Below are 24,433 nucleotides of genomic sequence, written 5' to 3' on the forward strand. Positions count from 1 at the left end.
ACTGAACATGATTCATGGAATTGTAGATTTTGAGTAATGAACTACTTGGCATTTAGACTTCAGTGAAGCTACAGAACAGAATAGATGGTAGGAAGTAGGACAGTTCCCCCTGAGTAGATGAAGCAGATGTAGACTCAGACAAGAGTGTCCATCTGGCCAGGATGAGGTGGGGAAGAGGTGGAAAGCATAGATGAGTCTGATAGGCAGAATGACAGAAGAGCACTGAGACTTAAAGCACATGGACCAGAGGCTGACCGGCTTGCAGAAGGCAGGCAAGAAAATGAAAATGATAACAACAGAACTGAGTTTGACAGCGCTGGAAAACAGAAGTGATGTAATGCACAGACCAGCAGCCCAAACACGCAGGAACGCAGGCAGATGAATGAATGCAGCTCTTCCTGTGCACTTCCTCTGTTCATGCCATATTACTGATTGATGTATGCAGGTTTCTGAGAAACATATGCTGCCATTCGTGGCCCCTTTTTCAGAGCACGCTTTGTGTATTTTAGAGCGACATCAAACCACTCTGCTAGTAATAATAACAATAACAATAAAAGATTTGATAACACTAAAATTCTTTCTGTACTAAACTGCCCTGCCGTCCACTGGAAACCAAGCAAGAATGGAAACACTTGGTTTTCAGACCTGAAAAAAGTGGTGAACAGTGGAACAATGCAACACAATGGGAAACATGCCGCTGTCCATCAAACTTAGAATAAGCACATTTAAAAATAATAACAAAATTAAATAAGATAAAATGTTCTCTGTTTTGACATTTAATAATGAAAGCAGCATTTAAAAATGCACATGCTTTGAATTAACTTAATCTGACAGATTTACAGTAATGACATCAGGGTTGTGCAGTAAGTGCCGTGTTGTAACATTACAGTCAGTTTGCTTGCAAAGAGACATCTGAGGAAAGAAATATCAGTGAAAAAGTGGCACTAAGAGACTGTGTGTAGTGCACATGTTCACTATGTGTGGCACCAATATTCTTCACTTAGAGCTTCATCAGTGTTTACATTAACGCACTCTGGTAGGTACCAAGATATTCTATGCACTCCAAGCACTTTATCAACCTCACATTCATGGCCAGTTCAGAATCACGAGTTAATCTAATGCTGGGGACTGAGAATGTGAAGAAAGCATGGGTTTTCTCTGGTTAAAAGGCACGCAGGGACAGCAGTAGCGGTGAGGTGACAGCACTAACTATTCCACCACAGTGCCAACTCAGATCCTTTGCTCAACATGTCTCTGTACACTGTCTGGAGTATTTATTTTTAATGCAGAACTTTAGCATTCTGTCTGTATAACTGAATATATTTGAGTTTGTCTGAATTTTTTCTGTTACAATTAAATTAATGAAAATTAAAAGAACGTTTAGAACTCCTCAGTTCTCTGGCAGATTTTGAGACATCTTCAACTGAGATCCTCCCTGGATTGAGTCTCAGTGAGGGATAGCAGTTCAGCGGGTTTGGGGTCTTTCTCCTGGCGGGATTTTCCCTTCATTGTATGTCTTCCATGACCTGAACTTTAGAGAATGATGAAGCAGGCTGTTGACCAAATGTGAATTCATCTTTGTTATGATGGCTTTATGCACCGCAACCTGACTACAGTACCCATCTGCTTTTTCTCCTTATGTTCAATGATTATTCTTGCTCTTGACTGACATTCTCAGTCATCTGATGAAGATTTGCTCTTCTGGTTTTCCTTTTACGTCACTAATGCAATATGGAGTTTGTGCTCCTGTTTACTGATCCCACAGATTTAAATGGAAACTTTCTTTAAACCACAGCTTTGAATGAAACACTGGCCTGTTGAGTAGTCTTTCTGACTAAAGTCCTCCTGAAGCACCTTTGAATATAAGCACCTAGATCTATTCCTCCTGCCATCATTCCAAATCAAAATGAAAGTGGCCTGCTCAGGACTTTTATTCATCCCACAGACTCTGGGTGTTAACTGCTTAACTGTGCTGCTGTGAAGGGCCTCTTTGCCACCCCAAAGCACTCCCTGGTTGTCAAAAAAAACTTACTTGAGCACCAAAAATTTATGAATCCAATGAAGAATATCATTGTAAACAAATGGACCATTTTCTCCTGTTTTCTCTTTCATTGCGACTTTTGGATTTTCCATTATACAAATATACAGAATAGACATACGTTTAATTAAGAACACAAAATTAATAAACAAAGAAACAATAAAAAAAACCAAAAAAAAAAACCAGACACGCCGATCAAGCATAACATTATGAGCACTGACTGGTGAAGTGAATGACACTGATAATCTCTTCACTGTGGCACCCGTTAGTGAGTGGGATGTATTAGGGAGCAAGTAAACACTTTGTCCTTAAAGTTGATGTGTTAGAAGCAGGAAAAATAGGCAAGCGTAAGGATTTGAAGGAAGGAACAGTGTTGAACCAGAGACAGGGTCACAGGCAGCCAAGGCTCACTGATGCAGGTGGGGAGCGAAGGCTGGCCCGTGTGGTCCAATCCAACAGATGAGCTGCTGTAGCTCAAATTGCCAAAAGAGTTAATGCAGTCAGGGCACTCATGCTGACCTGTCACCCGCTGAAAGCGCCAACAATGGGCACATGAGCATTGCTGCGGATCGTGTACACCCTTTCATGGAAACGCACCCTGCCACAAAGCAAAAATGGCTCAGTTTGAGGTGCTGACAAGGCCTCTAGATTTCAATCCAGCTGAGCATCTGTGGGATGGACAAGTCCGATCCATGGAGGCCCCACTTCGCAACTTACATGACTTATAGAATCTGTTATTAACATCTTGGTGCCAGATACCACAGCACACCTTCAGGGGTCTAGTGGAGTCCATGCCTTGACAGGTCAGGTCAGGCAGTTGGTCATAATGTTACGCTTGATCTGTGTGTGTTTGTGTATAGACACACACACACACCTCTACATACACACTGAAGGGAAGCTCCTGAGCATTCTGGACCCCTTTCAAATACATGTGCTCATATCATTTCCTCTTCTGTTTGCCTGGTTTCAGATGTGAGAACCTGTAACAGATTTCTGCTATTGGCTGGCTGTTGGCTTCCATTTGGGGAAGTAAGTTGCTGAAATGTGCACATGTCACCTGCTCGTAGATGAATCTATATAACCCTAGATTTTAAAAGCTCAGACATAGTTCTGCTTATAGTCAAAACTTTCTGCACATGTGCAACATGCCACACGTATCTGTGTTTTTGAATGATTTTTTTTGGAGTCCTCTGTGGTCCCCCAGAAATCCACACCTACGGCAACCACAAAGAATCATCAATACTGGCAAACATTAGAGCAGTAGCTATTAAAAAAATATAAAAATGTGCTGTTTTCTTGTAAATGTATTTGTGTTTTATATATGTTGCGGTTTCTTATTGAACCACGCATTACTCTGCATGTCAGGGTCACATATTCCTCCCTTATTTGAATGGACAACCACATAAAATCAACAGTCAAACAAAATAACACCTTTTATGTTTGTGTCATATCTACCAGAGATATAAAAAAAAAATGTACAAAACATACATTTTATAAGCACAGTGCACTGTAATAACCCCATTTTACATTGCACAAAAATGTACATGCTCCAAATAAGCAAAATGTCTCACATTTACAATATCAACATTTGGTTTTGTGCCCTGCGGCTGGAATGTCGCAATCAGTTTTCTTGCCAAGAGACACACGACCAGACGAAGGAAAAGTCAGTGAGATCCATAAAGTGCCACGGGGAGAAAAACTATGTGTCGCTGTCTGTGCTTTCACCGTGTGCGTCACCAGTCTCAGATCCATTTCTCTTTGCGTGGTTGAAATCTTTGTCCTGGCTTACAGATTCATCAGTGTTTATAACAACACGCTCTTTCTGGTCAGTACCAGCCTCCGTTTGAACCGGAGATCCGCGAGTCTCATTAGTGAGGGTGTTATCGTCATCCTGAGTATAAGAATCATCGTCTTTGGTCTGCGTGTGTCCTGTGATGTCACTTGTGTGATTAACAGGTATTTGACTGGGAATGTTGTGTTCAAGGGGCTTTAGGTAAGCTTGTAAAGTGTCAGTAGAGCTGCTGGAGTCTGATATGTCCTCCTTAGCTGTATCAAAGGACTCAGTCAAAACACTGTCACTATATGACTGACTGGCGATGGTATCTGTCTCAGAGCCAGACACATCCACTGAGTCAGGAAGATAGTAATGGTGAGTTTTCCCATTAGCATCTAATTTAAGATTAGTGTCTGTGCATCTGTCATCTGATTTCACAAGCATCCTACGAGTTCTTGGAGTCGAGTCATCTTCATTCACGACACCTTCAGGTATAGAATCAAAAACTGAGTTTGTCTTAACCAAACACTTCGCATATCCCATATCAGCATCCAAGTTCCTTTCCTGTTTTTGGGCAGCTTCTCTATCTGCATCATCTTTGTTTTCCTGTCCAACAGCAGTGCCTTCTACTCCAGCCAAAACTCTCTTCAGACTCTGAGCGCTGTCTCTGTAAACTTGGCACAGCTGAGCATCGGGCATGTGGTTGCCATGGATCTCGGCCAGCTTCATGTACACCACATAGAGAGCCTCGGGGTTAGCTTGGTCCTCAAGTGCTGCTGCCAGAGCCAGCTGGAAGTAGCCCACTGCATCAAAAGCATCCTGTAGAGAGCGCAGAGGTCAGAGCGGGTCTCATCAGAATCAAACACACAATCTTCACATGTGAAGGTCAGATAGCATCCAGATGAACATAAAGGCAATATTACTGTTGCTCTACTGATAACTAAAACATGAATGGGTCATTTTGACCAATAGAAAGACAAGCACTTTTATTGTTTTCTTTTTTGGGGCATTTTTTCCATTTCTTTCTTAGAACTTTGACTTCAGAAAGATGACAGAGAAAATAAGGGGAGGTGCGGTGGCTTTCACCAGAGGATACTTTTAGGAATGTGCTCTGTCTTTGCCAATGCAACACTGTAACGGTGTCCCTTGTACCTTGAGTTTGTGTAGAGTGAGGTCTCCCAGTCTGCAGTAGACCTTGGTGTAGTAGCGAGTCTCCCCAGGGTGCTGTAGGACAGGCGGACACAGTGACAACGACTTGAGATAGTAGTTTTCTGCCATCTCGTACTGCTCCAGGCTGTAATAAACTGTAGCTAGCCGATGGTAGGCGCTCCTCTCATTCACTTGTACTCCTAGAGCAAAATAATAAAAAAATACGTAAATTGTATCTTCCAGAGTACACGCTGTAGGGATATTATAGACATGAGGCTCAGGCACCGCTTAACTTTGTACCTGTTTTGCTGGCAATCTGGACAGCCAGTGTTGCATACTGCAGAGCCTCCTCCTGCTCTCTTTCATTCATCAGCAGGTCTGTGAGTTTACTTAACAATCGGAATTCCGAGTGGACATCATTGATGCTCCGTGCAAATGGCAGACTACCATCCTGAACCCAGATATGAATCATTTTACTGAGATCAGTGGCCCCCATTAATAAATAAATAAGCATTCACTGGAATCCAAACTTTCTACAATTTGTCATGGAAAATACAGTCTAATGGTTATGATGGACCAGCTGAATACATCAAGTATCAGTTTATTCTCTTACCCTGTAGAAAGGCAGTGAAGCCATCCGGTTCCTGTGACCTTTAAAGTAAACATCTCCTGCCTCCTCATAGATGCTCATAGCAAAGTGAGGATCATTCATCTTTAGGGCTGTCTTTACTGCTGCCTATAAAACAAACAAACACACACACACAAAAAAAACACCAGTATTAATCAGTGTTAACTAAAAATGATCATTTTATTTTATACTTGCTGAGAGAAAAGTTTCACAGTCTTTAAGGGAACTGCCTGCTGCTCAGGGATGTGGAGTACCGACATTCCCTGAATGCCAGTTTTATGAAACAACAAAGGGCACTGACTGGGAAGAAAAGTTCCCCCCAGTCCTATACCCACTCTACACTCACATTTCTCCTCACCTGTAAATACATATCAGCCAGCTCATCCTCATAGACGAGGTAATAGATGCGTCCAACCTGTAGCCAGGTCTCCGACTCTTCCTCTCTCTTTCCCAAATCAATAGAAATTCTCAGGCTCTGCTTGGTGTAGTCAAGAGATTTGCGAGACGACCTACACCACAGAGTGCATCATAAAAAAAAAAAAACATACATATATTATATATTATATATATAGACACAGGTGTTACAATAGAGACAGAGAATCTGAGTGAGTGACGAGATGCAAATATGCACCTCTCATCGTTGAGGGAGAGGTAGAGGCTACTGAGCTTTTCCAGATATTCTCCCTCCAGTCTCTTGTCCTTCAGCGCTCTGGATACTGACACACAGTGCTCATAGTAGACGATACTCTGACCATAAAGCAGCATGTCAGCATAGAGCCGGCTCAGCACCTTGGCCACCACCATCTGACCTATGAAAAATACAGCTCAACATAACCAGTTGATCATACTGGACAGCATATTGAACATACTGGCCAATATTTAGACTCTTTTTTTAGCCCTGTACCATGACATGTTCTACTTACAGCTACATGATAAGGGGGGCTTAAAGGGAAGACTACCTGCTTTAATTTTAATAGAGTCCTCTATTTACATGAGCTTATTAGTTAGTGCCCACAAATATGTGGGCCTAAATGCATGCTTGAAGGTATTGCCTAACTAGCCAATTTCAATGCAGCTCTTATTGCATCAAGTTACATGTGAATGTATTTATTGGTTAAATTTGTACTTACTGTGCAAGTTTTTGGCATGTAGTCCAATTAATAACCCAATTTCATAACATGCCCTGATGTCTTGACTCCGCCCCCTGTCTTTGTAGCTCCGCCCCAGCCATAGGTAGGTTTGTACATGCTCCTCATCTGTCGGGCTTTCCCGGAGCTCCCAAAAAAGGCACAGGGATCTAATATAATCAGAGAATAAGGTAATAAAATAAATACCCTTGTAGACTCTAGGTTTTCTGTCAGAACTTAACTGTGGCAAATTTTTCAGAAAATGTCAAAAGATCTGACCTGACTAGGAAGCCTTCTGCAATCAAAGATGCCCCCACATCCAGTGCCAGACAGCCCAGGTTGGCCAGAGCCAGGGCCTGATTCCTTTGATTTCCATTTTCTCTGGAGATTTCTAAGGCAGAGTGGAAATGCCAGCCTGCCTCTGGGATGCGACCCTGACGCCTCAGACACAAAGCCAATAGGTTATGGATCACACCACGCTGAGTGGGACTGTCTGTTCCCTGCAGAAAGATGCAGAGTCACAAATTACCCATGACATTCAATTTGAAAAAAAGAATAAGAATGCTTATACAGAAGTTATCCACTGCATGCATGTCATTCCCCACAGTTCATCACTGGTTACTGTACCTGTAGTGATGTAAGCAGTGGTTGTAGAAGACTGTGGGCCTTCTCAGCCTGGCCTGTCAACACCAGCAGCCACCCAAGCAACACAGATGCCTCAAATCCTTCCTCCTCATTGATATGGCCTCCTGTCTCCACGGCTTGTTGAGCACAGTGCACCGCTTTATCAAGAGCACCATACTGCTGGTAAACTGAGGCCAAGCCCAAACACAGGTCTCTCTGGGTTTTCACATCACCCCCCTGCTCAGCTATGGCCAGAGTCTGCTGCAGGTAAACTACGATCTGAGCAGGGAGCAGTGAGGTTCCTTCCTTCCAGCAGGGGTTCAAACGAACAGAGTTCCTGATAAACAACTCAATCCTCTGGAAAGCATCGTGGAGGGAATGGTCTTGTCTTGAATCAAGGCTCAGCGAGGCAAGTGCTAAGTAAGGCATGTATTTACAGTGATAGAGCCAGCTCAAGAGCCAGCTGAGGTCCAAAGGAGCTATCGGTGGCCCGTCGGCGGCAGAGAGAGTCAGCGAAAGAAACTGGAGTCGCTCGACAAAAGGAAGAGCGTCATCAGTCTTCCTGAGAAGCAGGAAGAGGCTTGAGATGAGGTAGCAGACACGAGCTTCCAGGTGCTTGTCCACCATTACCACCGACCTCCTCAGGAGCAGCTTGAGCAGTTCAACTTCATCCGTGGATGTGAAGGAATGACAGGGAAGACAGAGGAGCAGGGCGCTGGCCTTCTCCAGCGTCTGGGGCAGTTTATCAGTCATGCGTTGCTTCAGATAAATGGCAGTGAGGTTTGTGAAGAGAGCAATGAGGAGCGGAACGTCAGAGAAACTGTCCACACAAACGCTCAGAGCCTCCTCGTAGTACACACGCGCCTGAGGAGAAATCATCGGAGCAATAACACAGTCAACTGAATTTCTTTTTATTACTACAACATTATATGAATGGTAATGTGATGTACAGTGTGGTGTCTTGTTACAGGCTGACTTGCCTTTAAGTCTCTCTTTAGAAAGAACTTAAATATATAATCAAAGAGCCTACAAAGGACACTAAGGGTAAATTAAACAAATACATAAATAAACATGCCTGTGATAGCTTTAGCTTCCTGGCACATAGTCTCCCCAGGAGAAAGCATGCGCGCCGATGTGCCCAGTGCATGCCCATTCTCTTGGCACACTCTCTGACACTCTCGAGGTGTCCTGACAGCTCATCCTCAGTCTTACCACTAAAGGTCACCCACAGGAAGGAATACTGCAGGTCATACAGGTGCAAGAAGGCATCCTGGGAGAAAAAACAAACAAAAAAAAAATAGAGAGTTATGCAAGGCATTAACAGAGTTAATGTGAGGGTAAATGTCCTAATGAAAGTCAGACATGGGAAGCTCAACATGGACAGAAAAGAAAGAAAGACTTTAGCACAGTGTGGTGCTTCGCCCTGTAATAAATACGTGAATGAAAACAGATCTGTTGACCTGGAAGTGTTCTTTGTTGAGTAGAGTCAGTGTAGGGTCACTGCTCTCAGACTCCTCCCCATCCCAGCTGTTCTCTTCCAAGAAGAGAGGTGGATCTTCCTGAAACTCGTCCATTTCTCTGAATGTGTCATCCAGAGTGAAGGATAGGCGCTCTCCCTCCCGTGGCAGCAGATTGTGAGAGTGAGAGAGGGACAGATGTGGAGAGCGAGAGAGAGATTGGCGAGGGGACGACTGGTGTGTGGATGTGACTCCACTTCTCTCTGACATGATGCTTTGACGAGCGCTTGCGAGGTCCTTGAGATCTGAAAGGAAGACAGATATAACAATAAACCTTTTTTCAAGCTGCTCAAAGGCATCAGCCTCATAAATGGCTGATTTTCTCCAAAAAAAAGTCAAGTCATTACCATGTTTTGGCCGATTCCTTATGTACATAAAGTCGGTCTCATCCAGTCTATCTGGAAACACAGAAGGTAAATCAATTTAGCATTGATTTTCCAGATGGGAGGACAGATGGAAACCATTTTTCCCAGAATGAATTACAAATAGCGCCACCATTTAGGAAACAAACATGACCTATATTTCAGTTATGGCTCGATGGCGCAAACCCTCCCTTTCCCCCCTAACTGACTAAAAGTGAGCCCAGTCATTCCTTTACCTAGCCTGTACACAGAGCTGATGTCAGTTGAGAAAAGCCTTTCCAGTAGGCTGCTGTCACTTGGCTCAGAGCTGCAAGGGTTAACCTGAGTCAGGCTGGCCTTCTCCTCCTCGGTCAGAAAGACCAATTGTCCATCTCTGTGTAAGGGAAACAAAGGCAGCATTATGATTATCCAGGCCTCATCACCTGATCTGCCCCGTCCAGACAGCAATCCTCTAAATAGGATTTCGTAAAAGATTAGCAGACGACTGTAAACACGATGTAAGGAATGTAGATGGGATCATGACAAAATGATTTTAAGTAGAAATGTCACACATTACAATGAGACTAGTTAGTTTAAGCCGCTGAACGGATTAAAAAAAAAAAAAAAAAAATAAGATTTTCTTACAGGGGTGTAGTGTTGAGAGGCTTCACGTGAGCTCTGTGAACGAAGCCACTGCGTCCCGTCGAAGGGTGTCTTCCTATGAAAACATCCAGGCCTCGGAGCAGCAGACCTTGGATCTCCACAGTGTCACCTTGGCTGAGCTGGAGCTCATCTGGTCCCACTGGACTGTAGTCAGCTACTGCCACACAGGAGCCAGTCACTGAGGCATTTAATGAGAAGGGCAAAACAGATGAGAGTTTTAGAGTCAGTATGTAAGCACACTGATTAAGAATATGAGGGTATAATGTTTCAGTTATGCAGATTTCTTCAAAAGCAGTCACTACCAGCTAAAGCGATTTAATAGGCACTGAATCCCAGCTTATTTTTGTCAAATCAGTGGGGGAGCATGTGGGTACAGTGTGTTGTATATGAAAGCAAAGCTTTACCGATAGGATGTTCAAATGGTTCCTTTTCTGTTTTTGAGCATCCAGCATGGACTGGGTACTTCTTCAGGAACCACCTGACACAAACAGGAAGTATAATTTAACAACACTGTACTCCGAGGTGAAGTGGTTAATTTGAGGAACAGGCATTAACTCACTGATAGAACGGGTATGGCAAGGGCTGCATGGCATTGACTGGCACCATGCCGTGGTTTCCTGTAGCAAGCAAGGTGCCCTCCCACATGTCATCCTGCCCCGTGTCCCTCACCACCAGCAGGTCATTCTTTTGGAATGACAGCTGCTCCTCATCCTCATCGTTCTTGAGTCTTGCAAATAGTGCCTTAGCAAAGAAGGATCCTGGAAAGAGACAGATTTTTAGTAGAGAAAATCAGCTTCTGCCACCCCCCCACCTCCCCACACACAGTATAAAAAGCCACATTTAAATCCAGACACAGCATTGCTTACAACGTTGGTAAAAGTTGCTCCACTTAAGTTAAAAATCAGCAAAACTGCTGGAGTTGCTGCGCCCTCATTCAGTCACCGGAAAATGATGGATGCTTTATAACCTCGCCCATTAACTTAATGTAATTTTCACCACTATTTGCCAGCACTGCAGTCCTATTATACATTCCTGTGAAGCTTTTTGCCTGAAGGATATGTTCACAAGAACGCAGGGATGTCTGTGCAGCCCGTGCAGGAGGGAATCAATACACATTCGTGGAGGAAAGTCGTGCAGTAGTTGCGCTTCAGGTCTAATACATTCAAATCTCAAATCAAATTTTGGAGTCTGGTTTAGCAGTAACTCTATAACTTTTATATAAATAAAATTGGGATTATAATATTGACTTGATTAAAAGTCTATCATAGTTTATAAATTAGTTTTCACAAAGCACAAAAGTTCCTCCACTACATGTGAGGTGATTCTAGTCTAAAGTTTTGCTTAAGTTATGTGTGGCTGTCTGTTCATTAAGACTTAATTGGGGTCACCAAGAAATGGATTAAAAATAATGGGATCAAATGACAGTGTACTCCGTTATCACACTCTAATTAAATGCCTGGATTCAAGAGTCCTCTGACAATGACTCCTTAAAATATCTTTAAGGTTTTTCTTTAAAAAAAAAATCTCATTATAAGTCAATAGTTTAACATTTAACATTTTGAAATATAAGCAGAAGTTTTAGAGTCTAAAGTACAGACTTTGGATCGCTGATTCACAGACAGGATCTCATTTCTATTTATAAATTCTCTCCACCTGTTATCACTGCTGTGTTGACAGTATGGATAAGCATCCCTTATAATTATGGTTACAACACAACTGACCTTCCTGGAGTAAGAGTCCCAGGTACAGGGTGGCTAGATGCTCCTCATCCACTGTCACACTGATCTGCAAGTCACTGAGCAGCTCTGGGTCCAGCCAGAATGACGGATCACATAGGAAGTTCTCCAGGCAACGAGCCACATAGCCTGAGAAAGAGCACATGAAATACTACTGCTATACAGATGCTCAAATATCATCTAAAAGGATCCTTATTAGTCCTACCTAATGCTAGGTAAGTTGAAAACTTCCAGATTTCCTCCACAGTTTTGAATGTGAGAACAAAGCTGTCCTTCTCAGCGTGGACAGAGACCAGACGTGCAGACAAGTCCTGCAGAAACAACGTCTCATGTTACAGTAAAAGAACATTAAGCCATCTTTATAAAGTGCACAATGCATGTACAGTAGATCACATTGCATAATTTAGACTCATATTGTAACGCACATTATTTTTTTCCATTATTACATCAGCATGTTTAGAAGTGTAGGAAAGTATATGCTGGGTCTCACTTTAAAGAGCTGTATGACATCCTGGCTGTTGCTCTCTACCACTCGGAGTCGTGTGCGTAGCGCCTCCTGTAGGGCCCGGTCAGGATCTGCGCTGGAGCGCCTTCGCCCAGTGAACAGCAGCACAATTTCTAGGGATGAGACAAAACACACGCTTTGATTATCAACACTGAATTTAGATCACTTACTGTAGTGAAATACGATGGAATACAAAGAATTAGCCTGGCTAAATCAATTCTGTAAGCAGTAAGAGAATAAAAAGGGTACTTTAAATCATTTTGTTTCACTTCTTGCACCATTTTGAATATTTCTGTTTGCAATTAATGAGCAAACGTAAAACATAAAACTGAGACTTTACTAACTAAATATTCACAAAATATTTTCTATGAAGAGCTTATATTTCAGGGAGATGCTTTGTGAGCACAATGTGATTCCTTGGAGGAATAGCAAAGCTATTAGGCCTCTTACTGGACACTCAGTGTGGCCATTTAAATCCATTTGAGAGGAAGAACCTGAGGGAACATGATAGATGAAGTTAAAATGCTGACTGAGTAAAACATTAGTAGACGGGGAATGTTATTCATCAATATGCATAAATATAATATGCATGGGAAATGCTCCTGTGTATGAAATTAGTTTAGACAAGCTTATACATTTCCAGCAGTAAGACAAAACAAGCCATGAAATGTACCTGAGGAGAATTTGTCTCCCAGTGACACAGTGCTTCCTCTAAGGAAGGCCTCCTTCTTCTTCCAGTAGCTGTCAGGCTCCACCCCACCTTCACCTGATTCCACTACTGCACCATCCTCCTCTTCACCTGCACCTGAAAGAAGGAACAAAGTCAGGAAAACTGTTCCTGGATCAAGTTTAGATTGTGTGCTTAGGTCAAAAAGCAGAAAATAAGATAGGAAACTCAATATACTGTCAGTTAAGCCAGTGTTTCCAAAACAGCATATCAGATCACAGCGTAATCGAGACATGGATGTTGTATGGGGAAACTATTTTATCAAAACAAGGACTTTTAGAGTAGATTGCTATCATAATGCATGTCCCAGACTGGCATGGAGATTAAACTGAAAATGTTAGCAGATGACACAAGACAGTAATCACGGTAGTCTGTATTTAGACAGGCTGAACATATGAATTAGAAGAGTAGTTTCCAGATGTTCTTTCTGATATATCAACCAAAACTCCACAATAATCCACCAAAACTGGATGCTCTTTACACTAGAAAGAACATGGAAGTATGAGTATTTCATTTAATGCTCAGTTTAAACTGGTTTACCTTCATACTATAGCAGAGTACAGCTGTGAACCTATCAGCAATTACTCTAGCACATTTCCAGCCATTTCAATAAACAGGATCTTAATAGTTTCAAAGCCTGTAGCCAGATGGACGTATGTACTATAATAGCTGAAGATATTTTTTCTTTTTTCAGTAAAGTTAATATGGGCTTTTCCTGGTATGTTCTATTGTGCAGGGAGGATATCCCAAACACTTCCTCTGTGGGAGCACTGCTCCTTCTCACATGCCCCCTAATGAGTTATTTGTACTCCAGACTAATAGGATACTTTATAATATTATGATTTCAAACTGATTGAGAGATCAGAAACATCTGGCTGTAGCTACCACACCTTGAGTCATGATGTCATTTCCTGAGAAGTGTTCATTAGCTCCACCAAGAGTATATGGCGGTTCCCTCCATAGAGCATCCAGCTCGGCAGGAGAGATGTCTGGAAAAAGAAAAGCAAGGAACATGAAAAAACAAATTCATTCGTCTGTATGATCCCAAGCATCAGATACTTCAATGGTTCTGTATACTTTCAAAAATCATACCAGGAATAGTCCAGAAATCTGGGGAGACATGCATATATACTTTCTTGAGTCCGCCGCTCCTGCATCTACTGGTAAATACAAAGCTACAGCCAGCAGCCACTAAGCATAAAGACTGAAAATCAAATAGCCTGTCTTTAAAAAAATATATAATAAGACAAATCAGTACCCCAGAGCTCAGTGTCATCCTCATTAAATCACCCTTTTGAAGAGTAGACTATTACCTGGCAGGAAGTGTTAAAAAAGTAACCAGCAAAGTATCCAGGAAGTTATTTAATTCATATCCGGGTTTATTAATGAGGGTTTGCAAATTTTAAAAAGATATGAGATTAATTTAATATTTGCTTTTTGCTCTTTAATATACTTCTAGTCTTTAAGTCAAGATCCTCCTGGGTGTAGCTTTACCTTATAGACATGAGAGGAAGAGCTTCTTCTGTCTTTGTTTCTTTTTTAAAGCCAACGTGTTTCTGGGTAGGGAGAGCGCTGACATCACTTAGGAAGACTGATGCATATTTCAGCTTTTGGTTAGTTTGAGGAGTTGTTAAGGGGATACACTGATGTTAAACACACACAGGCCGAGCACGGGCACACAGCTGCGCTGACATCATTAAAACCTCCAGACTTACACACACACACACACACACACACACACACACACACACACACACACACACACACACACACACACACACACACACACACACACACACAGCTGCCCTGCCCCTGACTCCTCAGAGCACACTTTCATGTCACTGTGGTCGCAGCATCACACATAATTTAAATAAATTTTAAAAAAGGGGAACATATACTAAAAAACCCAAACAGTAATAATATGGATTAGAATTCCACTTTTATTTTTAAAAACATGCTTTGTGAGTGCAAAACCACAACAGAACATTATTATCTTGATGCAGAACATTCACAAGACAATGGGAGCACGCAATTTAGTAACGCAATATGCAACATGACATTACGCCTAAGAGGACAAAAGCCTATTCTTTCCATTCTACAACACAGAGGACAGTTAGCACCAATGGGACTGCTTGAGTCAAACAAGCAAAGTCATGCTGCCACAGTGCAGAAACACACCATGCCCCTTTATTTATTTTTTTTTTACCTTCTTGGCTAAGTGTGTTACCCATGTTGTATACTGATTATTGCTCCTGCCTATATGAATGTAGCAGTCGCTCATGACAGCAGAGCACAGAGAACGGACTGGGACCGACCTGTGAATGAGGAGAGGCAGAGTTTGATGAGCGGTCCGCAACAGGAGGAGTTGAGGAGAGGTCTGCAGCAACAAGACGCCATCTGGCCCAGGAGTCGGCAGCTCCCAGAGATCAATGCCATCCCATCAGTTCCCCTCAGCCTCTTTAACAACAACTCGCTCGCTTCCTCTCTACTGGACAACCCCCGGCTCCCTTTCTATTTCTGTATTCTCCTTCCTGCCCTGCTCACTATCTTTCCACCAGTTAGGATGTGTCTCTAATGTCCCCCAGTTCTTACTTCTTCTTCTCTATCCGTCTGCTTCTCTTTCTCTAATATTTCTGTGTCTTGCTGTCTCCATCTTCCCCCTCCCACCAGTCTCTCTCTCTCTTCAGCCAGTCAGTGAATGCACAAAGCACTCTCTGCAATTGGTATGAGTGTGTAGGGGGAGGCAGGCCTCAGTGATAGCCTTCCTATGTGTTGTGTGTGTCAGTGAAAATATGCACAGAATGTGTGTCACAGAGGCAATGTGTGTGTGTATGTGTGTTGCTGGGATAACGTATTGCTGATACACAGTAAGGCGATGCCACAGAGGGACAGGCTGCAAGGTCAGAGCTAAGTGGGAGTAAGAGTTGGCTGGTGGCACAGATTGAAGATCAGTTTATCTCCAACACAGAGTTTAACCCAACTCAGCTTTCCACCATCAGATAGATAACTGATATGACAAGAGCACCGCAGGAGAGCCACTTTCTACACTGTGAGGTCACTGAGAAAAAAGGATGGATGTTGAAAATGGAGATGGCGTGGTGAGAATCTCATGGAGGACGTCACTGTTCTCAATTACGAGACACCCCCCCCGATAATTAAACGCATCAAAGGGAGGGGGAATTTGGAATAACTGACCTTAGGTGACCCAGAGAAGGAAACAGCCAATAACATAACAATGGCTCCATTCAGAGTGACATTCTTTAAACAGTAATGATTTTCTCTTCAACATATAGAGTACAGACAGAAGCTGTTACAAATGACAGTGTTCAAGAAATACAGCAGCCAAATGGTAAGCAGTAATTTCTCTCTCTCTCTCTCTCTCACACACACACACACACACACACACACACACACTTTTTAACCACTTATCCATCTGAGGGTCAGAGGGGTGCACACTGGAGCCTATGTTGGGCTGTTCATCACTGCTTACACAATGAGACAGGACAACCATTCACAGTTCCAATAGGAGGTATAAGGTACCACCTTCTGTCAAATGCATGTCAAGATCTTATCAGTAATAGATAAAGATCTATAGCATAGATAAGATAAGCAATTTTCATATAGATGACGTCATATTTTTAATTGAATGTAGATTATAAAAATTGATAATATTATGTAAGGGGTATATGGAAATGAATGTCAGGGTTGGTGCTTATGTGTCACTATAGGGGAGGTGGGTGAAAGTATACATAAATATATATATATATTTATATATATATATATATTTATATATTTATTTTAATTGGGTATTTTCTTTTTATTTTGTAAACATAAATAAATAAAAAGGCACAGGACTTGTCATTTCATTTGTGTGAGACATTACAGCATGTATAGTTTGTTTTTTTTTCTTTTCATTTTTCATTCAGCTATGACTGAAACATTTTGCTGTGGACCACATTGGAAATCTTTACTTAATTTTATTTGTATATGTTTAATTCCGTCTAAAAAAAGTAATGAAATCAAGATTCGTGTTACCCGATTTTTGCAAAGAAGATAGCACCAGGACACCGTTAGTGAGCCTACTGAGACCTCTGTGTGCCACCACGAAAGTGATCATAAAATAAGTCAGACAGAAAGGTCGGCAAGCCTGAACTTTCGCCCCCTCCTCCCTTCCTCTCTGCCCCCGCCTCTCTCTGTCCTGCTCCTCCTCCTGCTCCTCCCCCTGCTCCTCCTCCTGCTCCTCCTCCTCCTCCTCAGTTAGGGTTTTGTGTTTAATTCTTCTGAGGAAAAAGAAAAATTAAAAAATGAAATTGTAAATTAAAAAATATAATTGAAAATAAAAGCAAATAAAATAAAGAAAAAGAAGAAAAGCAAATGAAAATATATAAGCAAAAAAAATAAAAGTAAATGACAAAAACTAAAAAGTAAATGAAAAACAAAAAAATGAAAGCAAATAAAATTGAAAATTAAAAAATAAAATTTGAAAATAAAAAAATAAAACTGAAAATTAAAAAATAAAATTGAAAATTAAAAATGAAATTGTAAATTAAAATAAAATGTAAAAACTAAAATGTAAAAAATACAATTGAAAAAATAAAAGTAAATGAAAAAAAATGAAAGCAAATGAAATTGTAAATTAAAAAAATAAAATTGTAAATTTAAAAATAAAATTGTAAATTAAAAAATAAAATTTAAAAAGTAAACTAAAATTAAATTTTTAAAAAGTAAAATAAAAGTAAATTAGTGAAATCATCTGTTTTTTTTTTAAAAAGTTTCTGTTTTCTAGTTCCACTGACCTGTAACAGAAAATAGACACTAAAAATCTCCCCTCCCTCCTCCCTCCTCCCCCCTATGTTGAGCCTCTTTGAGATCTTATCCACCTCTCTGTATTACAGTGTATTACGGTATTGAAAAAAGAAAACCAATAATTTAGACTTCAGTGGGGGCCACACCTATGCCCCCTATTCAGGGCCTCTCTTTTCACGGTAACACCTCTGTTTGCTTTAGGTAAGATACAGAAAAATAACGGTCACCGAACCTCTTTAGCTTGCTGGACACATCTGTTTTTGTAAGATAAGAACCCCACACCCCTTTTCCATAAAATTGAAAATTAAAAAATAAAATTGAAAATTAAAAAATTAAATAGAAAATTAAAAAATAAAATTTTAAATTTAAAAATAAAATTACAAAGTAAATAAAACTAAACTAAAAATTAAATTTTTAAAAAGTAAAATAAAAGTAAATTAGTGAAATCATCTGTTTTTTAAAAAAGTTTTCTGTTTTTCTAGTTCCACTAAAAAACCTCCCCCTCCCTCCTCCCTCCTATGTTGAGCCGCTTTGAGATGTTATCCACCTCTCTGTATTACAGTGTATTACGGTATTGAAAAAAGAAAACCAATAATTTAGACTTCAGTGGGGCCCCACCTATGCCCCCCTATTCAGGGCCTCTCTTTTGACAGTAACACCTCTGTTTGCTTTAGGTAAGATACAGAAAAATAACGGTCACCGAACCTCTTTAGCTTGTTGTACGCATCTGTTTTTGTAAGATAAGTACCCCACCCCCACCCCACCCCTCTTCCGATCAATCAGTTTCGTAAATGGTCCAGACTTTTACCGTGAGCACATCAGAGCCTGTCTCGTTTATGAAAAAAACAACTGAACCTACTAAATAGAATAGAATAGAATAGAATAGAATAGAATAGAATGCCTTTATTGTCATTATACAGGATGTACAATGAGATGGGAGGGCCACTCCTGTTCAGTGCCATACAACAGAAAATCAAACTCTCTAAAATAAAAATAAAAATATTATAACCTAGTATAATCAAGAAATATACAGAAAAGAAAGAATGTATAAAATATACAAAAAATAGAATGTATAAAAAATATATACATACATTGGTGCATCTGTACATTGTAAGAAAAGTAAATAAGTGTATACATATAATAATAATGAAGATGATGAATATTGCACTTGGCGAATGAATATTGCACTAGTGAATGAATACTGGATATTACACAATATAGGAATGTTAGATATTGTTCAGTATGAATAATCTAATATTGCACAGAGATGTGGGTGTTGCACAGTTACAGTGGGTGAGTGTGAGAGTTCAGGGTGGTGATTGCTCTGACGAAGAACCTGTTCTTGAGTCTGTTTGTTCTGGCAACCGTGTAAAACAAGTGATTGGCAACTTTAGTTAAGGTAAGTTACGCTTATTTCCCCTTTGTATGTATAGTTCCAGCCTCATAACTCAAAAAAAAAAAAAAAAAATATATATATATATATATATATATATATATATATATATATATATATATATATATATATATATATATATATATATATGTATATATGTATATATATATAGGTTATTATAGATCACAGACCTGCCTTAGAAAGAAGAATGATAAAATCTGCCATTTGGGTGTAAAAGCTAACTGTCAAACACACAAACCTATAAAGAGCCTCAGTGTAAATATGTTGTTAGTTTGTTCCTCTAAATGTGACTCTTGGACGGTCGCTAGGATTTTTGTAAAGACATGGTTTATACAGGTATATCAAACTCTGTTTTTAGGTTGTAGGTCATTTAAAAAATACTTTCTACATTTTTTTTTTTTTTTTAACTTTTGTGTTAGATCACACGCTCATGGGCTCCATTTCAGATACAGATGTCAGTAAGTTTTTTTTTTTTTTTTTTTTTTTTTCACGGCATGTCTTGATGAATAAGAGGGTCATAGAACTTTTTTTTTTCTTCAGATGCTGGATTGATTGGGGAGGCGGATATTGGTATGTTTTGGGGTTTTTTGTGGGTTTTTTTTTTTTTTGGTATTTTTGTTTTTCAGACAAAAAAAACAAAATGCTTTAAAAATAAGAAACTTTTTAAACCATTTCAGACATATTTGAGTTAGACCTCTATCTTCACATTCAGAGACCTTTGTCCCCTCAGTAACAGGACTGGGCTCAGCTTCTAAGGGCAGCAAGCTAGTGGAAAGCCAAAGATAGAATCTCCGTGGTGCAACCTCAATAGGAAAACATCTCACAGTTGACAGAAGTGACAACCCTGCCCCAAATTTTGTCACATAAGTTATTAAAAATAGGTGAGTATGTTTACTATGTTTGTTTTATTAATTTAAAAAAATCTGTCTTTCAGGAGGTAAAGGTGTTATTGGAGCTCGCATACCAATACGCAGAAGGACGTGGAGAAATGAGAGGAGGTGCAGGGGCCTATACACTAGGGTTCTTTTGTAAAACATTTACACCTGTGTTAGAATTATTAACCTTAATAAAACATTTACAGTCATGTCAGAGTTATTGACCTTAATAAAATAAGTTTTTTGTTTTTTTTAAACTGGATTTTATTGAACAATAAAATGTCTAGTAATGATTATTTTAGAGATTTAAATGCAGCTTTAGCCTTGTTAGAGGGTGAAAATAGAGAGAACGCTAGTCAATCCAATCCTGAAATCATCTCTTTGACTCCTGTTATTGATGCTGTGAACTCTTTCAACTGGCTACAACTATTGGACCCCCAACTCTCCCCGTGTTGATAATACATGAGATAACCCTATTGAACCCCCTCAAAATCAGACACCCAGTCATGATACATTTGATGTTTTTGATGCTATCGATAATGTTCTAGCTCAATTACAGTCTAACCAACAACCTATACCGTCTGAATTAATAGCCTGTTAAAGCAGAGACCCCGTGAAAATCCCTGTCCTTACTGTAAGGACGGCAATTGCAGTGAGATCAGCAAATGCACTGGGCTTGACATGCATGGAGTTCTGCTCCTGATTTATACTGTGTGTAGTTAAGTTATAGTTTTATTAAAAAGGCCCATCAAGGCCAAACTGTTATAATCTCTTGTGGTTTTCTGTCCTACTCTCTTACCTCTGCTGATTTTACTAGTACAGTCTACTATATTGCAATGAAATGCAGTATATTCTTTCATTTGGGACAGATCACATATTTTTAAATGACTATGCATAGTATATTTACATATTTGGTATTGCTGGATTTAGAAAATAAGCACATTAATTCAACAAGCCTACTGTGTTATATGACAATACATGCGACATAATAAAACTTGGGACTGAAGACTCAATTTTGTCAATACTTTTCAGTTGGGGCACTTCATACATTAAGTGACCTAACACCCTGATTATGCAGGCCATATTTACATATGTATTGATGGATTCAGCACAACCTCATCTTTCCAACAAGCCATCATATATGTTTCTATGACAAACCCTGGCAAAGCAATTACAAAGTAAATAAAAACATTTTGCATAGATATATTTTTTCCATGTTTGCCTATTTTAGGTATGTGTTCCAAGGTCTCTATCTACCATACTTTAAGATATTTCCATCCAGTTTTTTCTAGTGGGTAAAGCAAAGTCCTGACTACATACATGTCTATTCTGAAAGCTCTCAGGCCTTATGTTATTAATCTACATCAGTTTTGGGGGTTAACCCCATATGGACAGGCTGTACTTGAGTTCTTTTTTAGTTTTGGGTATATAACAATATCTATCAATTTAACCATCTTGGCAGTAAAATATTTTTGGCCAAGAATCCATTTCGTATAGGGAAGACATCAGAGATGAGGAAAAACATGGTTGGGTTTAGTTCTACCTCCAGTAGGTGTATGTCAAAATTTGGGGGGGGGCATTGTCACTAGCCTAGTGGATACGACGCCACATTGAGTGGGTGGGCCCCGTTTCTGTGATACGTCAGTGTATATGTCTATGGATTTACTGAGCTAGCGGAAATCCTGCTGACTGAAGGATGGAAGTTTGTTCATTCAGTCTGTTTACATGTTTTGTTATCTTACACAGGAGGAAGCACTTTTGGTGAAGTCTACTTCACTGCAGACTGTCTTTTTAAAGAATAAGTCAGCCTTTAGCTGTTTTTGCTCTGTATCTTTTCTGTTTACATTTTAATAGCACAGCTGTTAGTCTTTTCTTATGAAGGAAAAAAGCATTAATTTATTTGAGGAGCATTATTATTTAAATATGCCAGTGGTTTATTTTTCAGCAATCCCTCATGCACATCTACAGCTGAATGTTAATAAAAGTGTCTGTGTGACATTTGGGACATGTAGCTTTGACTCAGAAGTACCTTTTTGTTTATACCTTTGGGAAGAAAAAAATATCAAGATATATTTCTTATATCGCCATTCAGATAAAAAAATTTTGAGATATTATTTTGGTCCATATTCCCCAGCCCTAGTAGTTCTAAACATATTTAGGGTGTTTTTTCTTTACTTTTTGTCTCTTTTTCTTTACTTTTTGTCAGCTGGTTTACCAAAAGAAGCCATCTCATGCCATGATATGAGCTGTAAGAATCCTCAACATAGCGCTGAGTTATGCACTATGTATGAGAATGCTGTGACGCCCCTTCTTACCTCAAGTAAGCCTCTGTATAAAACCAGCTCACATGGTATCAAGCCAGGCTGGAATGACTATGTAGGAAAGCTTCATGGAGGGTCCAGAAGGGCTCTTAAAGCATGGGTTGATTTGGGTAAACATAGACATGCCCCTTTGTTTGAGTATTAAAAAACAGGCAAATGCAAGTTTTAAATATGCTTTAAGATTTATAAAGAGAAACAAAAACACTATGAGGTCTGACTCTTGCAAGAAAGTTAAAAAATAATGTCTAGGACTAGAAATTAAGAAAATAAATAATTGCAAAACATCACTTCCAACTACTATTGATGGTGTCAGAGATGTAAAAGAAATTACTCAGTTACGGCAGGAACACTACACTGAGCTGTTTAATTGTGTCAAAAGTAACGCTTATGTGGCGGGTGACATACATAGTAATGAGAATGTGATTGTCTCCCCTCAAGAAATACATAATGCAATCATGACACTGAAAGACAATAAGGCATGTGGTATGGATAACATTTGTACTGAGCATCTGAAAAATGCAAGTAGAAAACTCTGTCCACTACTTTCTATGTGTTTCACTGGCCTTTTAGTCTCCAAAGATGATATTCCTTTCCCCCGACAGCCTTGATTGCAACTACATGCAAATAATCAATTATGCACATTAGGTGATGGCGTCATATAGCAACTTCTAGGGGATGCTATATGACGCCATCACCTAATGTGCATAATTGATTATTTGCATGTAGTTGCAATCAAGGCTGTCGGGGGAAAGGAATATCATCTTTGGAGACTAAAAGGCCAGTGAAACACATAGAAAGTAGTGGACAGAGTTTTCTACTTGCATTTTTCAGATGCTCAGTACAAATGTTATCCATACCACATGCCTTATTGTCTTTCAGTGTCATGATTGCATTATGTATTTCTTGAGGGGAGACAATCACATTCTCATTACTATGTATGTCACCCGCCACATAAGCGTTACTTTTGACACAATTAAACAGCTCAGTGTAGTGTTCCTGCCGTAACTGAGTAATTTCTTTTACATCTCTGACACCATCAATAGTAGTTGGAAGTGATGTTTTGCAATTATTTATTTTCTTAATTTCTAGTCCTAGACATTATTTTTTAACTTTCTTGCAAGAGTCAGACCTCATAGTGTTTTTGTTTCTCTTTATAAATCTTAAAGCATATTTAAAATTTGCATTTGCCTGTTTTTTAATACTCAAACAAAGGGGCATGTCTATGTTTACCCAAATCAACCCATGCTTTAAGAGCCCTTCTGGACCCTCCATGAAGCTTTCCTACATAGTCATTCCAGCCTGGCTTGATACCATGTGAGCTGGTTTTATACAGAGGCTTACTTGAGGTAAGAAGGGGCGTCACAGCATTCTCATACATAGTGCATAACTCAGCGCTATGTTGAGGATTCTTACAGCTCATATCATGGCATGAGATGGCTTCTTTTGGTAAACCAGCTGACAAAAAGTAAAGAAAAAGAGACAAAAAGTAAAGAAAAAACACCCTAAATATGTTTAGAACTACTAGGGCTGGGGAATATGGACCAAAATAATATCTCAAAATTTTTTTATCTGAATGGCGATATAAGAAATATATCTTGATATTTTTTTCTTCCCAAAGGTATAAACAAAAAGGTACTTCTGAGTCAAAGCTACATGTCCCAAATGTCACACAGACACTTTTATTAACATTCAGCTGTAGATGTGCATGAGGGATTGCTGAAAAATAAACCACTGGCATATTTAAATAATAATGCTCCTCAAATAAATTAATGCTTTTTTCCTTCATAAGAAAAGACTAACAGCTGTGCTATTAAAATGTAAACAGAAAAGATACAGAGCAAAAACAGCTAAAGGCTGACTTATTCTTTAAAAAGACAGTCTGCAGTGAAGTAGACTTCACCAAAAGTGCTTCCTCCTGTGTAAGATAACAAAACATGTAAACAGACTGAATGAACAAACTTCCATCCTTCAGTCAGCAGGATTTCCGCTAGCTCAGTAAATCCATAGACATATACACTGACGTATCACAGAAACGGGGCCCACCCACTCAATGTGGCGTCGTATCCACTAGGCTAGTGACAATGCCCCCCCCAAATTTTGACATACACCTACTGGAGGTAGAACTAAACCCAACCATGTTTTTCCTCATCTCTGATGTCTTCCCTATACGAAATGGATTCTTGGCCAA

General features: G+C 39.8%; 1 protein-coding gene and 1 long non-coding RNA gene across 5 annotated transcripts in view; one reads left to right on the top strand and one right to left on the bottom strand.

Moving 5' to 3' along the window:
- Window positions 1–2,094: 2,094 nt before the first annotated feature.
- Window positions 2,095–24,433, bottom strand: part of sh3tc2 (SH3 domain and tetratricopeptide repeats 2) — a 30,053-nt gene continuing 7,714 nt past the window's right edge. Inside the window, exons 1-22 of one of the 2 annotated variants that reach the window (XM_030738938.1) lie at window positions 15,145–15,626; window positions 13,720–13,818; window positions 12,776–12,907; window positions 12,088–12,215; window positions 11,803–11,908; window positions 11,583–11,726; window positions 10,421–10,619; window positions 10,266–10,339; window positions 9,844–10,039; window positions 9,456–9,592; window positions 9,205–9,255; window positions 8,801–9,102; window positions 8,416–8,610; window positions 7,344–8,204; window positions 6,996–7,216; window positions 6,720–6,886; window positions 6,221–6,398; window positions 5,948–6,098; window positions 5,575–5,697; window positions 5,262–5,412; window positions 4,965–5,161; window positions 2,095–4,631 (exon numbers count right to left, since the gene is read on the bottom strand). In XM_030738938.1, the coding sequence (XP_030594798.1) occupies window positions 3,738–4,631; window positions 4,965–5,161; window positions 5,262–5,412; window positions 5,575–5,697; window positions 5,948–6,098; window positions 6,221–6,398; window positions 6,720–6,886; window positions 6,996–7,216; window positions 7,344–8,204; window positions 8,416–8,610; window positions 8,801–9,102; window positions 9,205–9,255; window positions 9,456–9,592; window positions 9,844–10,039; window positions 10,266–10,339; window positions 10,421–10,619; window positions 11,583–11,726; window positions 11,803–11,908; window positions 12,088–12,215; window positions 12,776–12,907; window positions 13,720–13,818; window positions 15,145–15,265 (4,827 nt within the window). In that variant the 5' untranslated portion in view covers window positions 15,266–15,626 and the 3' untranslated portion in view covers window positions 2,095–3,737. Of the gene's footprint in view, window positions 4,632–4,964; window positions 5,162–5,261; window positions 5,413–5,574; window positions 5,698–5,947; window positions 6,099–6,220; window positions 6,399–6,719; window positions 6,887–6,995; window positions 7,217–7,343; window positions 8,205–8,415; window positions 8,611–8,800; window positions 9,103–9,204; window positions 9,256–9,455; window positions 9,593–9,843; window positions 10,040–10,265; window positions 10,340–10,420; window positions 10,620–11,582; window positions 11,727–11,802; window positions 11,909–12,087; window positions 12,216–12,775; window positions 12,908–13,719; window positions 13,819–15,144; window positions 15,627–24,433 lie in introns of those variants that run through there. The other variant, XM_030738939.1, reaches the window with a different exon arrangement.
- Window positions 18,926–20,944, top strand: LOC115786643 (uncharacterized). 3 transcript variants are annotated; one of them, XR_004020451.1, is made up of 4 exons: window positions 18,926–19,034; window positions 19,469–19,507; window positions 19,590–19,619; window positions 19,780–20,944. It is a non-coding gene; the product is annotated as an uncharacterized LOC115786643 (long non-coding RNA). The 3 variants fall into 3 exon arrangements; XR_004020453.1 differs by having other exon boundaries at window positions 19,469–19,503; XR_004020452.1 differs by having other exon boundaries at window positions 19,469–19,503; window positions 19,984–20,944.

The sequence above is a fragment of the Archocentrus centrarchus genome, chromosome 10, assembly GCF_007364275.1.
Source record: "Archocentrus centrarchus isolate MPI-CPG fArcCen1 chromosome 10, fArcCen1, whole genome shotgun sequence".
NCBI classification, from domain to species: Eukaryota; Metazoa; Chordata; class Actinopteri; order Cichliformes; family Cichlidae; genus Archocentrus; species Archocentrus centrarchus.